This window comes from Xenopus tropicalis, chromosome 10, assembly GCF_000004195.4.
Source record: "Xenopus tropicalis strain Nigerian chromosome 10, UCB_Xtro_10.0, whole genome shotgun sequence".
Lineage (NCBI taxonomy): Eukaryota > Metazoa > Chordata > Amphibia > Anura > Pipidae > Xenopus > Xenopus tropicalis.
The window spans coordinates 29,461,322-29,477,842 of record NC_030686.2 but is presented as its reverse complement, the minus strand read 5'-3'; the positions used below and the strand labels follow the sequence as shown (position 1 = coordinate 29,477,842).

At 38.5% G+C, this 16,521-nt stretch overlaps 1 protein-coding gene across 7 annotated transcripts in view; it reads right to left on the bottom strand.

The window, feature by feature from the left end:
- Positions 1–9,693: 9,693 nt before the first annotated feature.
- kcnj16 (potassium inwardly rectifying channel subfamily J member 16) overlaps positions 9,694–16,521 on the bottom strand; it is a 32,062-nt gene continuing 25,234 nt past the window's right edge. For 6 of the 7 annotated variants that reach the window (XM_012966099.3, XM_012966098.3, XM_012966100.3 and 3 more), the window contains one exon: positions 9,694–15,702. In XM_012966099.3, coding sequence (XP_012821553.1) covers positions 14,403–15,644 — 1,242 coding nt within the window. In that variant the 5' untranslated portion in view covers positions 15,645–15,702 and the 3' untranslated portion in view covers positions 9,694–14,402. 7 annotated transcript variants of the gene reach the window in all.

The window sequence follows — 16,521 nt, the reverse complement described above, 5'->3', positions numbered from 1 at the left end:
CTTATAATAAAATCTAGCTGAGATCATATGGACTATAAGGCATTTAGAGCAGAAATGAGCACAACCCAGCTGCACACTTCTGACTGACCCATCTAGGATTATGGCTGCAATTAACTGTATAAAGCAAATCATAAAAAATAAGGAAGAGCGGTGTGTTGGTATTAAAGGAAAACTATACCCTCAAACAATCTCGGTCTCTAAAAAAATTTATTGCATAAGCAAGCTCATATGTAAAACCCTATTTCACCAAAATTGACCATTTTTATAAAAATATACTATTTTAGTAGTATGTGCCATTGGGTACTCCTAAATAGAAAATTGCCATTTTAAGAATTAAGGCCCGCCTCCTGGGATCAGAGGATTCACAGTGCACACAAACAAGCCAAGGCACACATACATGCTAGGCCCCATCAGCCAATTAATGGACAGAGTTCTGCCTTTTGCTCCCACACTACTTCCTGTTACAGTTAGAGCTGCATCACTTCCTGTCAGCTGATCTCTGAGGGAGCACACAGCCCATCACTAAATGGCGGCTCAGGGGAAATGATGTAAAAGGGCAATATTTACTGATATATATATATTCCAGTTTGGCGAAATTCTTTAATAGGTCACTTAACATAATACAGTATAAACTATCTGTTGGTTAAGTAATCATTCTGGGGGTATAGTTTTTCTTTAAAGCCAGCGCCCGCTCAGGGGTCCTAGCCTCCTGAGGTGGCCAAGTGGATGCCGCCCTCTCATTCCCCATGTGCTTACCTGTTTCGCGCCAGAGGGGGGAGCACTATAGCGCTCTCTTCACTAGAGGACCTGAAATTCCGCTTTAAACATTGGAATTTCGGCTCTTTAATTTACTGGGAGCTACTTTTTGCCGTCCCCGGTAACTTGCTGGGCGCTGTTGAGAAACTCGCCTCATGGCAGCAGCGCCCCTGTTTAAAGCACCATTAGCATGTGGTTCATTGGGTGCAACTGAGACAGCCCCCTATTGGAAACCTGTAATTAAGGTTATATTCAAGGTGGCGGTAGTGCCACGGTTCCTAGCATCACCAGTTACAATTGCACACGATTCTTCAGTACAGACTAGGTGAGCACATTTGCATCTTTTTTGTGCAACTATTTAGCCACACCAAAATTGACATAATTTTCACTAAAATATCTGATGGTCAAAATATAATGTTAGTTTTTAACATGACCAGTTTCCATTTGTGAGTGAAAGATAGTTGCATATACATGTATTAGTGAATTAATTAACAGTTAATAATAATTAATATATTGAAAGAATGTATAGCTAATTAATTGGCATAATGTATGACATTTTTATTACAGTTTATTGATAATTCATATAAACTCCAATTGCTAGTATCATGGCAGACATAATAACTGATAACAACATAGGTTGTCTGCTGCATGGTGGCTTGGTTACAAGACACAACTTACACACAGGGCTGCCATCAGGGGGGTAAAGGGGGAACTGCAGTCAGGGACCCCTTGGCAGAGGGGAGCCCTGAGATGGAAAAACACAACTCACAAGACATTAATGTTTGCGGAAGTGGTTGGGGTTTGGATGCAGCATAGGTGTGATTTAACATAATTGGGGAGTGGCCAGGTTGGATATGGGGCATGGGGGTATATTGTATGGGCATTTTTTTCTCATTGGTGCCCCATCTTGGCAGGGTCTAACATGCAGAGTGGCCAGGTGACCACTGAGCTAATAATTGGCGTCTTTTAGGGAAGGAACCTGCCAAAGTAGTAGTATGGGGCCCTATTATTGCTGGTTGTGGCCCTGCTTACACAAAAAAAAAACAGACTTTTCAGAGCAGCACCAAGTCTTTTCAAGACTTGCAAAGTCAGGTTAAGCTGTTGGTATTGTACAGAAAGCAAACAGTGATTCATGTAGATAAGTTGGTTAGTCATCTGGCACACAGTCACTTTTCCTAAGACCAAGCTTTGTTGTCGACAACACATGTGAAGGCCAGATTCTAAAGCTTATGCACAGGTGGGTCGCCCAAAATGGCTGAGACCCTGATTAACTTGCACGCTCAGTCGGAGATTAACTATAATAGAGCAGTATTGCTTAGAAACAGGTTGCTCTCATGTGAAAAGCTAGGTTCTAAATGTCTCAGACATGTCTGTAAAGTTTTCCATAAAAGTCACAGGGGAAATATCACATGTTAATAATTATTTCTGAAGCACTTAATTCACCGCTTAGGCTCTTCCACTAGTGATTGCCTAGCATGTCCTTCTCCACCCATCAGAGCGTTTGAATGTAAGACAAAGCAGCATGGTGGCACAGTGGCTAATGTTTTTGCCTAGAAGCAGTTGGGTCTTGGGTTTGATCCAGAACAGGACAACATCTGGAAAGAGTTTGTATGTTTTTCCTGTAATTGCATGGAGTGCATGGAGTCGTTCCCCTAAAAAAGGAGGGGTAACAGTAGAAGGGAAATTAGTCTGTAAGGGTTAATGTGTGTGATTAAAATTCTGTGAAAGGTAATATACCTACACTGTATCATTAAAGAGCAATGCATTAATAAAGTACTATACTATAAGTGGCAGCTGCATTAGTTGATAGGAATACATTGGAATGGGAGTTGTGAAGTAATAAAGGCACCTTGTCTCCTAACGTTGGCTTCTTAGGACAATAAAAAAAAATATTTTTGGCTTTTTTCTTTAAAAACGTTGTTGAAAATTGTGACTTCACACTTTGATAAATATGCCCCTGGGTATTTCTTAAGAAATTAAGAAGACAAAACAACAGTGACTGCATATTTCATGGAAAAATATCTGAGGGCAATAGGTGGCAGATTAATGTGCTGTAATGATAAACATGCAATTACTAATAGAGTTACTATATCACTTTAATAAATGTGTAAAAGATCGATTCAGAGCACAGGTGTTCTATGACTGTGTTTATGTTGACAGATTTCAAAGGTGTAATAAATTAATAAGGGGCTGCAGAAATGCTTTATGTTGGTGATTTCCAAATGTTTATTAGCAGGAGTAGACGTGCAACTAACATGGTTATGTACATCTGTAAATGTAGGAAGTCTGCAAGAAATAAGGGAAGGTGTGACCCAGAGTGATAATTTGAGAGGCATGTAGGGTCAATAGAAGGTTCATTGATGATTAGCCTTGTAACAGTGTTTTGAAGGAAGATGGACAGGTGCCTGTGTTATATAGAGAGGTTGAATATGTGAGATTAGAATGGGCAAAGTGTAAAAGACACTGAAGAGATGAGAAGTAATAGGGTCAAGAGGCCAGGTTGTTGGTCAGGAGAATTGAGCTGTGTACAGGATTCTTCTGTTACAAGAGAACATAAGATGGATGTAGCGTGGAGAGGGCAACTGAGGTTATGGATTGAATCATTTTCTAATTTTGTTGATAAAGGGGCACGAATAGAGAAGAATGTTGAAAATGAGATACATACTGCAGTAGACTCTTAAGGCAAAGCTAAGGCCAAATTGGGTCGTTTTAGTATATGCATGTACGTCATACCACATATTAAATACTATAAAATGAATATGGCTAAAAATGCTATATTCAATATACTGTACTTACTGCACCAGCCTAAAGTTTCTGCATCTTAACAGCAGCAATGATACAGGACTTCAAACTTGTAACAGGCGCTCCCCATTTATTCTCATTGTACTCTGTGCAGCTGTTGAGAAACTAAGCTTAGGGGTAATTTGCGTATGGTCGCAAATTATCAAGCAGAAAATGAGGCTGGCCTGTCATATAAGCTGGTGCTACAGGACTCATTATTAAATTCTGATGCTAATTGTATTGGTTTCTGAGCTGCCTGTAGTAATTATCTGTATTAATTACTAATCAGCCTTATATTGTGACATTTATATTCTATATATACAGGTATAGGACTCGTTATCCAGAATGCTCGGGACCAAGGGTATTCCTGATAAGGGGTCTTTCTGTAATTCGGATCTCCATTCCTTAAGTCTACTAAAAAATCAATAACACATTACATAAACCCAATAGGATTGTTTTGCATCCAAGGATTATTTATATCTTAGTTGGGATCCATTACAAGATACTGTTTTATTATTACAGAGAAAAAGGAAATCAGTTTTAGCATTCTAAACAGGCTTTCCGTAATTCGGAGCTTTCTGGATAACGGGTTTCCGGATAAGGGATCCCATACCTGTACAGTATATTGTCTGACCTTAAGCTCAGGTAAGTGACAGCAGCACAGAACATATGCAGCGAGAAGCAGAAAAGAAGATGGGGAGCTACTGGGGCATCTTTGGAGGCAAAGCTCTTCCCTGCTAAAGGGCTGTGGTTGCCTTAAGCTGGTACAGGAGCATAAAAAATACCCTTCTTCTTTATTTACGCTTTAGTTCTTTAACTCACATGTGGTTTTAGTAACTGATTGCTCAAGCCCAGTGGCTTGAGCATTAATAAATCCAGCCAGTGTCAGACTGAGATGCCAAGGGCCCACCAGGAACCCTTGGACCATAGGCCCACTTTCTAAACTATTATTCCTCCTCTTCTCCCTCAACCCCTTTATTATCCAAGTCTCTTCTCTATCCTTCCATCTCTGTTTCCCATACAGAAATAGGGAATAACCATGTAATTGGCCAAATAGCTAGAAGCAAGAGGGCCCACTGACACCTGGGCCCACCGGGAGTTTTCCTGTTATCCTGGTGGGCTAGTCCGACACTGAATCCAGCCCACCCCTTACTGTACATCTTTCAGTGGGCAATTTTTTTCTTGACATATATTACATTGCCTTATCTAAGTTTTGCTAAATGATAAAAAGAAAAAAGTTTTGTGTATACTGAAGGTGGGTACCCCCATTCGCTTGATTGCAACTATGTATGCACTACATTGCTTTTCAAACTGGTTTGCTCCATCAAAAAAATACATTTCAGATCCCTTCCTGACCCAAGATCACCTCACTACGCTTACAAATCAGGAAAGCACCAATAGGAGGGTGGGGGATGGTGGAACGCAGGTCCTTACTTGGCCACCATTAAAAAGAGGCAGCAAAGGAAAAGGCAATTTTTAAAAAAATATATAGAAGAGTTGCAAATTGCTTCAGAATACCACCCTGTACATCATGCTATTTGCTAATTACAAGGTAAACTGCCCCTTTAAAGGACCTGGTGGAGGTCACTGAGACTTTTCTAAAGTGCACATGAAAAAAACATCATTGAGTAAGTAGAGTATAAACGGGAATGCTAAGAATTTTGCAAGGCACATGGGTAAGGGTGGTTTCATAGGGGGTGAAGGCTGTTGGTTTGCCCTCAAAAAAAGTGCTAGTTTCTTTCTACAACAAGTTGGTGCATAATGAATTCCACCCGCTGATTTTTTTATTGGAGAAAATGGAACACTCTTCATCTCTTTAAGTTCTGACAAATGGTGGTCACTGAGGTCTCATTCTTTAACCATAGTAGCCAAAACACTGGGCAAATTGTATACATAACTTTAACCATAATGGTAAGTACATTGTTTAATTGACTCTTTTTCATACTTTGGCAGTTATCTACATAAGAGCAGACTTTTTACCATATGTTAAATGTAGACACACAAAGCAATAGTGCTTTCCATCTGTAAGTATTTTGTTTTAAAAATACTAGGATATGCAACTGCTACCTTATGCCCTCAGGGTGGGGAAGTGCACTAACAGTTAGGAGCTGGAGTTAAGTAACAGCTGGAAGTCTACAGGTTGAACGGCTCTGCTCCTTAATACAACAGGATTAAGTGCAACAGGAACCTTTTTACCAGCACAGTTAACATATTTACTGGTGTTAATGGCTAGGGAGGGGAGATTCCAGACCTGGATTGACATGGCTTTTGTTTTTAATCCTTCATTGCATTTTATACATCCATTAACTCTTTCATGGTGACGAAATGTGTGGAAATATGTAATGGAGAAAAGCCAGTCGGCTAGATGTAGATCCCGGGGTGCTCAGATTAGATTTAAATATCACTGGGACTTTTCAAGGTTATATTTAGCTTTCCCAGTGTGAAGCCTGAAAAAGCTTGTTGGAAAGAAAGTTAATTATACACCATGGGGACAAAACTACAGCATGAGTATAATATCTTGCTGCGCTATATATGCTGATAGCAGCTGTTCACTTGACCCTTTGCATGCTGGATTTGTGCTGCATAATAATTTCTCTATCATCAGTGTTAAAGCACAGCACTTAACTATGCATGGCTGTCTTCTTCATAGGAAATGAAAGGAATGTATATGTGTTTTCTTTTGTAGAAGGACATGTGAGCCTTTCATAAAACTGTGCTATTGGGGTGGGTGACTATGCGCGATTTGATGTAAAAGGATGATCAAGTGAGATACATGGTGTTTTTTGCATATTAATTGCTAGGGAAATCTGTTTAATGCTTCCAGTTTAGGCTGCACACACAGGCAGAGGGCGTATGGCCCCAGGTAGCTTGGAAAAAGTTTTAATGAGCACTGCCTGAACCTTGGTGTTGTAATGCTGCAGCTCCCAGCTTCATTTTATCCCTGTGTTACAATATGATGTAAGTCGTAGCTTATCAACCTTGGCATAAAGAAACATTATTAATTTCACTCCCTGCCCCAGTGGAGCTTACAATCTAAGGTCTCTGTTGCATTCACACACATTAACCTGCCTGTGTGTTTTTGGAGTGAGGGAGAAAACATTGGGAGAACATACAGACTTACATGCATATAGTGGCTTGGTTGGAATTAAGCATAAGACTTACATTAGTTACATTAAAACCCACCGTATCTTCATGATGCCCTGTTAAACCTATATTCATTTATATCATGAGGAAAATGGATTTGGCATTAAATAAAAAAAGATGTATGCATTACATTGGTAATGATGTCATTGATGATTTAATTGCAACCCAAATTAATCAACTCTATGACAAATATTTATAATTAAATTTATTTCATTCTAAAGAAAGAATTAGCTCTTTATCCTAGTTAATTTAAAAAGGTGCATAATTCCAGCTGAGCACGAGACCAGCCGCTTTGGGCTGCATTTGATGGGCAGCTATTGTCCAGTGGCATTACGGCCAAAGTTTCCTCTCATTCCAATGTCTGTTTCAGAACTCTAACTGAGATTGTTTAGCAAAAACTAACTGCTGATTGGTTACTATGGATGAAGGTTTTGTGTTACTACTACTTTTAACCAAAGAGGTGTGTTGTTACTAACGTACGGGGATATGCTTCTTTGCAGAGGTAGGTGTTCAAAAACATTAAAACAATAAGCATTAAAAAAGATTATTAAAAATGATTGCTTGGTTCGTGTCATTAAATCACCAACATAATTTAGTTCATATGAACATTTTCCCCTAGTGTTAAACTAGAGGCTTCAGGCTCGCTCTCTGGGCCATTATAGAATATTCTTTTCATTGAATCAGACTGAAGACAATGGGCTCAACCAACCAGATATTTGAGTGACATAAAAAGTTAAATGGTGATAGGTTCCAGAGGGTTATTGCACCTGAGCTAATTTGCCCTTTTCTACTATATAATCTCAGTTTCCGCTGCTTGTCAGCTCCCACTATCCCAATAGCTAAATTGTAATTCAAGAATCAAACAGACTTTTGCATGCAGTTGAAAACCTAAACTTGGAAATATAAAAGAATCCAATCTATTCTTCAGTCTCATCACAATTGCAGAACGTAATTATTAGATTTTGAGTGTGTGTGCAAGGACAATGTCATGTAACTGTGAGTACTTTTTAGCCGATTATCATACAAACTACATATCACGTCGCCTTTTCACTAGCATAATGCTGCCACTAATAGAAGGAAATGCTCCGGAACATGAATGCTAAATTTGCTGCATGCCTCTCATTGGTCCACAAGGGGGAGCGCCTAAGATTTTATATCTTGCTCTTGCTGGATTTTGCATTGGCAATGAGGACATCAGCTTTCCCATAATGAGCTTTAAAATACAAGTTTCCCCAGCTTCTAATGACCACACACCTAATGACTCTGGATTAACCTGCCCTCATTCTTTGCTTTCTCCCTTACATCTATTTATAGCATTTGCAGAATTAGCCATAAAGCAAAGTGTCAGTATATCGGAATATTATTTCTTAGATATTATAAGCAACTATACAGCCTATTGCTGAAGCTACATAACCCCTTATTTGTTTATTATTATAAGTTTTCTGTTTCTATAAATAATCCCAATATAAGTTACATAGGGATTTCTTCTTATAAGAGATGACAGATATTCTGGGGTATACAGGGGTACGACTGTAGAAGGCCCTGTATTTTGCACCTGTAGTGTACCCCTCAGGATGAAATGGGTCCCTCTGTTCTTGCAGCATTAACAGCAAATGTGTCTGCATATTTATTACAATCCTGGGAGCAAGTAAAAAGACCTTCTGAGTTTCATGTGATAAAAAGCTGCAATTTCTAACCTCCCATCTGCACCTAACCTAAATGCACTCAGGATATCTAGGTTTGGAAGTCATATTCAGCTGTAGTTAGCTGTGTGTTAGCATTTTGTGAGGCCCAACCTAATATTTGGCTCTCTGAGGCATTGTCAATGAGAAATAATGTCCAACTTTGCTTATTGACCATTGTACTGGCCCATAATGCTAAGCCTTAGCCACGCCTCATCCTACACAGTTCCATGAAAACCCACCGCTTCTTTGTACCTAAGCAGCTACATATTTTGGGGAGGTTCCATCAGAGAAGCTGAATCCTGCTATATAAAAATTCTGGAAATATTTTATTAATTTCAGGTCCAAGTGTGATCTGAAATATTGAGCACCCAAAATAGTCTTGCTGAGTAATTTTAAAGTCAGATTGATTTATTTTTAGGATGATATATATAAGGTATACAGTATTTATGCTCTACACCTGGGAAATATTAATACTGTAATTTGAGCTTTCTGGAGAACCTGACAGGACCATATTAAAATGGTAAGAAAAAGTTTCTTACACTCTCATGAAGAATCTATTTATTAGTCATATTAACCAGGCATCTCCCTGTTGCTCAGGGTCTGTTTCAATATACTTAATCTTACCACTTTACCCAAGACATTTTCCAGGCTATCATACCTTGATCAGATAGTTAATATACATCGCTCTCTCTCTCCCTTTCATTCCCATAATCCCTTCTTCCACACCTACAATAGGTCTCTACTTCTTATGACCGGATGGGCAAGCAGAAAGGGATATAGGGGTGGATAGGCAATATACTTATTTTGAATTATCATCCCATAGGTTGCTCAGTTCAGGGAGCTATGGGGAAACCGTGCAGCCTGAATTTCGATGTCAGTTGATCAGAGCTGGTACCAACACACCTATTGGATCAGCCATATTTCTTGCTATGCAGGTATGTCTCCATGTATATGCAAGGTTAGCAACTTACTGTTCTTACTTATTTTGCATAAAATTAAATTTATAAAATACTTATAACCTATGAGTTGTGTTTATTTTTACGTTGGTTCTTATGTTTGTATTTTTTTTTATCTTTTACAACTTGCTATTACTCTGTTCCCATTTTATTATGTTCTGCTCTTTGATTTCCTTTTCCTTTTGTACCTTTCCCTGTCCTCCTATTAGGATAATTATATCAAGATAATCCTACTTAATTAAACATTGGATATTCTGTTCTGCATGTAGAAAGCAGCCAGCACATTTATTGCATAAAATAAATCTTGCTAACTCAGGGCACAGACTCAGAATGACACAGATTTACATTGTTTCCCATAAACAAAGCTGATATTGGATTTGGTAACCTTTATTTGGAAAAGGAAAAAGCATGCAGAGGAAAAGGAGAATTCCTACAACCATTGAGAAAAGAACATTTATAATATAATACATTAATAGGCACTGCTGTTCTTGCCTGTACCATACAGTATAACCTCACCTCGCTTTACACCACTGCATTAGAGAGTATGGCCAGTGCTGCTGCCTGTAGTTCTGTAGAGGAATGCATTACAGGCAGAGGAAGCTCCCCAAGAGCACCTACAGTATTCATACTTAAAGGTCTTTGAGTTTCACTTTTTAATTCTCACTATATTTAGTTTATTAAATGTATATGAGATTCTACACCCGCTTTACCATTTTGGCATTATGTTCTTTGGCTTATGCACTGTATGGAGTTGAGCCTTCTCCAGTTCATACACCCTAAGTGAAAGTAATGTAGGAAGACAATGGAGGGAGACCTCATCACAGCAGTGGTAGGACAGTTGAGAGTATGGTGTTCCAAGATACTGGTCCCTTGTCTGAAGAGAAATGTTGAACAGATTGTAAATATTCCACTAGTTTACTGATACTGAAGGGGAGTAAGGGGGGTCATATAGGGAAAATGCCTTAAGAGAGAAAGTGAGAAAATATGACAGAGAAAGGAGAAATGATAAAAGAAAACAAAAAGACAATAAGAAAGTATAGATGGTTTAACTGGACCATAATAATAGTTACTATATATTTGTGGGCATGAGCCTTAGAATGCAAGCTCTGAGGCAGGGACTGATGGGAATAATCAACAATTTCTGAGCATGCTGCTGCTACATTGATGTAGAGGGCATGTAAAAAGGACTAAAAGGGATTATGAGAAGCAAAAAAAGTGGCATGTACTGCAAGTGACTGCTGGGCAAAGTACAACTTAAGTGCTTGACTGTGCGGTGAAGCAGGCAGCAAGTTACTGACAAGTTAAGGAAGGAGGCAATGACTGTCTATGCAGCAAGGCAGGGGGTAGCTGACCGAAGTCAGACCAGGCCATGGAGGTTCTGACAGCCTAGGAAGGAGATGGCGAATAGCCGACATTGAGAATAGGCAGGGAATGAGTAGCTGAAATGTAGGCAGTGTGAGTCTGAGCTACTCATATAAAGATAATGACTTTTATTATCAGTAGTGTAAGCATGAAAAAATGTCCTAAATTTGACCTGGCTGTTAATATTATCATCATAATCATCATCCTTTATTTATACAACACCATTAACGCCACTCTTTATAGAGACGGTTCATCATTCTTATTGTTTATTCTTCCCTAACCAAGGCCGAATGTGCTTCTAACTCACCCACATAGTTCATGTTTTTTTCACAAATAAAACTCTTCCATGACCTACTGAATGTGTAATCCCTCAGTCCTTACTTAGAACCAAAAACTTACGAGATGACATAATTATTATGGACTGTGGAGTCATTTATTCCTTAGAACATGAAGGATATTTTGGGAGAACTGCATCATAAGCTTTTAATTGGATTGCAATTTCCATTGTCTTTCATCATGATGTGACCCTTTCTGGATGAAGGAGTTGACCATCTGTAATAAAAGCTATGTTTTTCATTAGCGTGCTTTGGCTTATAAAGTATACAAGATAACTGAGGAGGGTTAACATAACTTTGTCTCTGAATGCTTTGTATGGAGATTATTTAGTTGCTGACAAGATCGATTCTGTTCCAAATACCTGAGGCACCTCATTGGAACCTTTTTCTTGAAACAATCTCGTAATAAAGGAAAAAAGACACTGACCAGCTGTCTTCCGTTACAGATCCCAGATGCAGTTATTAACAATCTGTCTTCAGCTAGGAGCCCTTACCTTGGATGACCCTCTATCATAATGTCATTATTTTCCAGACTTAGCTTCACCCTTAGCTACTGACCTGAACTTTAACATTTATTCCTGCACCTGGACTTGCAGGACTTGCCTGCAGAAACACTATATATCTACCTGTAATGTATTAAAGATGAGACAGCGCTAATTGCTATAAAGGTTGAAAGTGTTGATTATTTACTTTGGCTAAACATGTTTTAGGGAATGTGTACCAATAGCCATTCAATAAACAGTGCCTCCTTGCAGGTTAATATGGCAATATCAGACCTTTGATCACATATATGAAGGAAATGGTTTAAATATCATGGTGCTTTTATATATGCCACAGAGAAACTTGGGGTTGTATTATTCTTAATAGTTCATAAGAGTATGGTCTTTGTGTGGGGGTGCCTTTTGTATAGGCAGGGATGATCTTGGAAAGGCAGAAAAGATGCTCAAGAAAGAGAGAAATGAGAAGCCCCAGGCCAGAAACAGCACTTCAGTAGTGATAAACAGATTTCAGAAACGTTTAGGTATGTATAAAGGCGAGATAAGGCAGGGAATACATCAGAATATCTACAGGAATTATATACCTCTGGGGAACATCCCAGACGGCCAATAAAAATGGCTATTTTAAAGAGCATTATCCTGGAAAGCAGACAATGGGCCACACACACACACTGAGTTTTAAAATGTGCATTCATTGATACCCTTTTTCATTTGACAGCAGAAAACAAGTCAACAACCTATAAAATGTATATAAAAAGAATATTCTTATGAAGGAAACATTCATTCAAGTGAAACAGTATTTTTGTGCGTTAGTTAAAAGTAAAATGATCACTATATGACTATAGAAGTCAGGCAAGGTGCAAATCCACAATGGTTTTTGTACTGTGTGCCCTCCCTTAAGTAAGTGACCACTATAGTGCAAAGCACAGCCAGACCCCAGATGGAAGTGCCTTTAAAATGTCCCATAAGGGGCACCAGAGCAGGGCCAAACTGGCTGGGTGCCCTAGGAAACCTGGCTTGCTATGCTGCTCCCCTTCCTCCCATGTGTGTGCATGAAAGAATGTGCTTATGTGTGCTGCCAAAGAGGCCAGGGTTGGTGCCACAAAGGGTAAATACCTAGCGTTCCCCACTATAGGGCCCAAGGCATGTACCTCTTCTGCCTACCCCTAGTTCTGCCCCTGAGGGGCATGTGTTTGTACCCCTTTGTTCTCTAGCACTTGTAGCAAAGCTCCTAAATCTATTTTGTTGGCAAATCAGTCCTACTGGGTTTGTTCAGCGTTTAAATTTTAAGGTGATCCTAATTGCAGCAATATCAGTTCCCTTACATTTGGGATAATACATCCCATAGGTGTAATAGATTTATTACAAAATCACCACTAAGTCCTAAAGCTTCTTTTTCTATTCTACTCATTTCTCTCTCTTATGATATCACTTCCAATTCAGCTTAAAGCTTGGTTGGGAAAACGTTATCTGCCTTTACATCATAAATCATTTCTAAAATTAATGCTATCATTTTAAAGGGAACAATTGGGTCAGAAAAGACACCGTATTAATAGCCTTGATAGTCGCAGCATTGAACTGGAATTTATTATACTGTGTCATGGAAAAGTTACACATAACTGCCAGCATTTCTAACACACTCTAACTACAGATTTAAATATAAACCTTGTCTTTTTCTCCTTCTGTGGAACTTTCTTTCCTGACATTTTATCTATAAATACTGTATATGCAAATCCAGTATAATGGACAATTGGTGTTCACTATGTTTGATACTGGTGTCCTTTTTTTCGTTTGTTGTTTATTTTTTACAACAACATCTTTGGAAAATGTTTTTGTTGAAAGTTTTGGAACTGTAAGGAAATGCAAAAAAAAAAAATCCTAAAATTCCTTTTTCTGTTATCTGATGAAGCCAACATTTATCTTTTATTGAAATAAAAGAGTAATTCTTTCTGTGGCTATTAATATAAGTAATCACAGCAGTAATGTTCAGAATTCTCAAACAGTGAGATAATGGTGGTTATGATACTCAGAAAGTCTTGGGTGAGTTTAATTCAATGTGACAAGTGGAAAAAGTGGTTCCTTTAAAACATATGATCAGCGGTTTGCTTTCTAAATGATAGAGTGTATCATTTATTAACCCTTTTGTTCCTGGAGCTCTTTGACCTGTTCAGTTGCATATGGCTTGACTATGTTGTAAATACGGCCAACAATTTTGTTAAGCGGCAACCCAAATACAATGATCTGAGACAAGACTTTGTTGGTCCTCCATTCAGTGGCATATGTATTCTCATAGGCTCTATGAACGTCTGTCTTATAAGCAGGAGATCAATTGTTGTGGAGATGAAATAAGCTCAAATGGGGCTCCAGGCAGAAGCACATACATTGTTCAGTTGGTGCTCCATCAGCAGGACTATGGAGCAAACTTAGTTTCATAGCACATACCCAGGAGCTTAGGGAGCCTTGTATCTAAGCAAGATGTGCCTGATTGTACAACTGTACTCCAGCCTTAAGGGTTATATTCATTCTCATAGGTGCACAACAATAGAATAATAGTGCAGTCTAGCTTTTCAAATCCATTGTGCTTAGAAATCAGTTTTTTCTATAGGTTCCTATAGATCAGCAGCAGTATTGATGAGAAGCATCTAAAGAGCATTGCATTTGTGCTTCTTGAAATATTATAATGCACATGATATATTGCAATGGATAAAAGCAACTTCTAAATCCTGTCAATAATACTCTCTCAGTATGTTCAGGCATCTTGTTGTCTGTATTGAACAATATGGGGGTAGCACAAGTCCATCAGTGGTGTAACATTTCCTCTTCCCAAAGTTATATGAGGGCACTTTATATTTGAATAATATATTAATGTAATTGAATAAAACATATTTATGATTCCAGGGATAACTGACTCAAAGTTACAACAACTTTCCGATTATGTTTCACTCCATTCTCTTCTAGTACACTACCGTGGAAGGTAGAAGCATTATCTGCATTGCTACTGTCTATTGTGGCAAGCGATGAAACAGTAGTCATACTTGGTGATGCATTAGGTACGCCATTGACGGCTGCGACAGTGGTTGCCGTGCTGGGTTGTGAATTGATATCCAGCTGTTTTGCACTACAGAATGGTGCATAATATTCTGTCATTTCCTCAAATTGCACACAGTCTACTTTATAGTACTTTTTCTTGGCCTGTAAAATATTGTTGAATCTGAATCCCCAGAGGATCTCACGGGGCAAGTAAGATGTTCGTGATTGGTGTGATGTGCCAGTGGAGTCGCCTGTGTATATAAATGTGACCAAAATTTCAAATCGATCCGAAGCCAATCCTTTTCGATCTAATGCATACAGTGGACTATCCTGATCAATAACATGAACCACAGTTACTGGCGTGACCAGTATTATCTGGTCATTGACTAGTTTGAGGTCCTTATATTCCATAGTGATGCCTTTTTCATGATCTTCATGGTAACGTAGGAGCTGAGCTCTTACGTTTCCTTCAACAACATGGTTTGGCCGAAAGTCCCCAATTCGCCACATTAGGCACAGTTTGCCATCCCTTATTCCAACCAATGCAAAGTAACTGAAACGTATGGTCTGGGCTCTTTTTCGGGCAGTTGCCATCTTTGCCATTGCTGCACCTATAATAAATGTGTCTATAATACAACTAAGAACTGACTGAAGTGTCACCAGGATGATAGCCATGTAGCACTCCTCTGTAACACACCTGTTGCCATAACCAATGGTGGTCTGGGTCTCCAGAGAGAAAAGAAATGCTCCAGCAAATGTGCGAACATTGTCAATACATGGGGTTATTTCCATATCACTAAGATCTCCATGCTGGAGTGCTATGATCCAAAATATGAAGCCAAACAGCAACCATGACAGGACATATGACAAGGAGAATATAATGAGCATATGACGCCATTTTATATCCACAAGTGTAGTGAATATGTCAACCACATAGCTTTCCCATTCTCCAAATATGTTCTTGAAATAGACATTGCAGCTTCCATCTTTTTGCATGAACCGGTTCTGGAAAGGCTTCCTACATATGGTACTGTAGTGGTACCAGTTGTGCTCCCTGACATTTACTAGCTTCCACGTATCTGTCGTATAACTCATCATGGCTTCCAATGGTGCAAGAAACAGATCTAAAGGAATATCTTCCTGTGGCACCTAAAACCTGCAACAACAAAAAGTAGAAGGATTAAAGACATTACCTTTCCTCCTAAGATTTCAATCAGATGTACAGATTGTATTTATTTATAAGAATCACTATAAATCCTCATTCTTATGATGAATGGTGCATTACTAGAGTAACACTGTTTCATGTAAATTTCAAGCATTTATGGCAAAACCGACACAAAAACTTTAAAACTGTTTATTTTATCTATGAAAAATATATTGTAATCATCAGAACTATTTGCAGTATGTAGAGGCTGGGAAACATGCAGAGCAGTTATCTGCATGATGTGTACTGGGAAGCAATAAAGATGTAGGCCCTAGTCATAGACTTTATGGTACTGAGAGCAAGATAAGGGGTTCAAAGGCTATTTGCTGCATCAGTTTTCTGAATATTGGGCACAATATCAAACACAAGTACATTCTACATTTACTAGTGACATTTTTGTATTAAATGTAGCATCGGACCTGTTATCCAGAATTCTTGGGACCTGGGGTTTTCTAGATAAGAGATCTTTTCGTAATTTAGATCGTTAGCTTACGCCTATCATTTAAATCTTAAATAAACCCAATAGGATTGTTTTAGGATCAAATACAAAGTAATGTTTTGTGATTACAAATGAAAAGGAAATTAATTTTAAAAACAATTTTAAAAATGTAATTATTTGATTAAAATTTGTTTAAAATGGAGTCTATGGTAATTCATGGTAATTCTGAGCTTTCTGGATAACAGGTTTCTGGATAACAGATCCCATACTATGATTTAAATCTTTGTAAATGGCACAGCTTGGAGCAGAGTAGTGATACAATAACAATATTT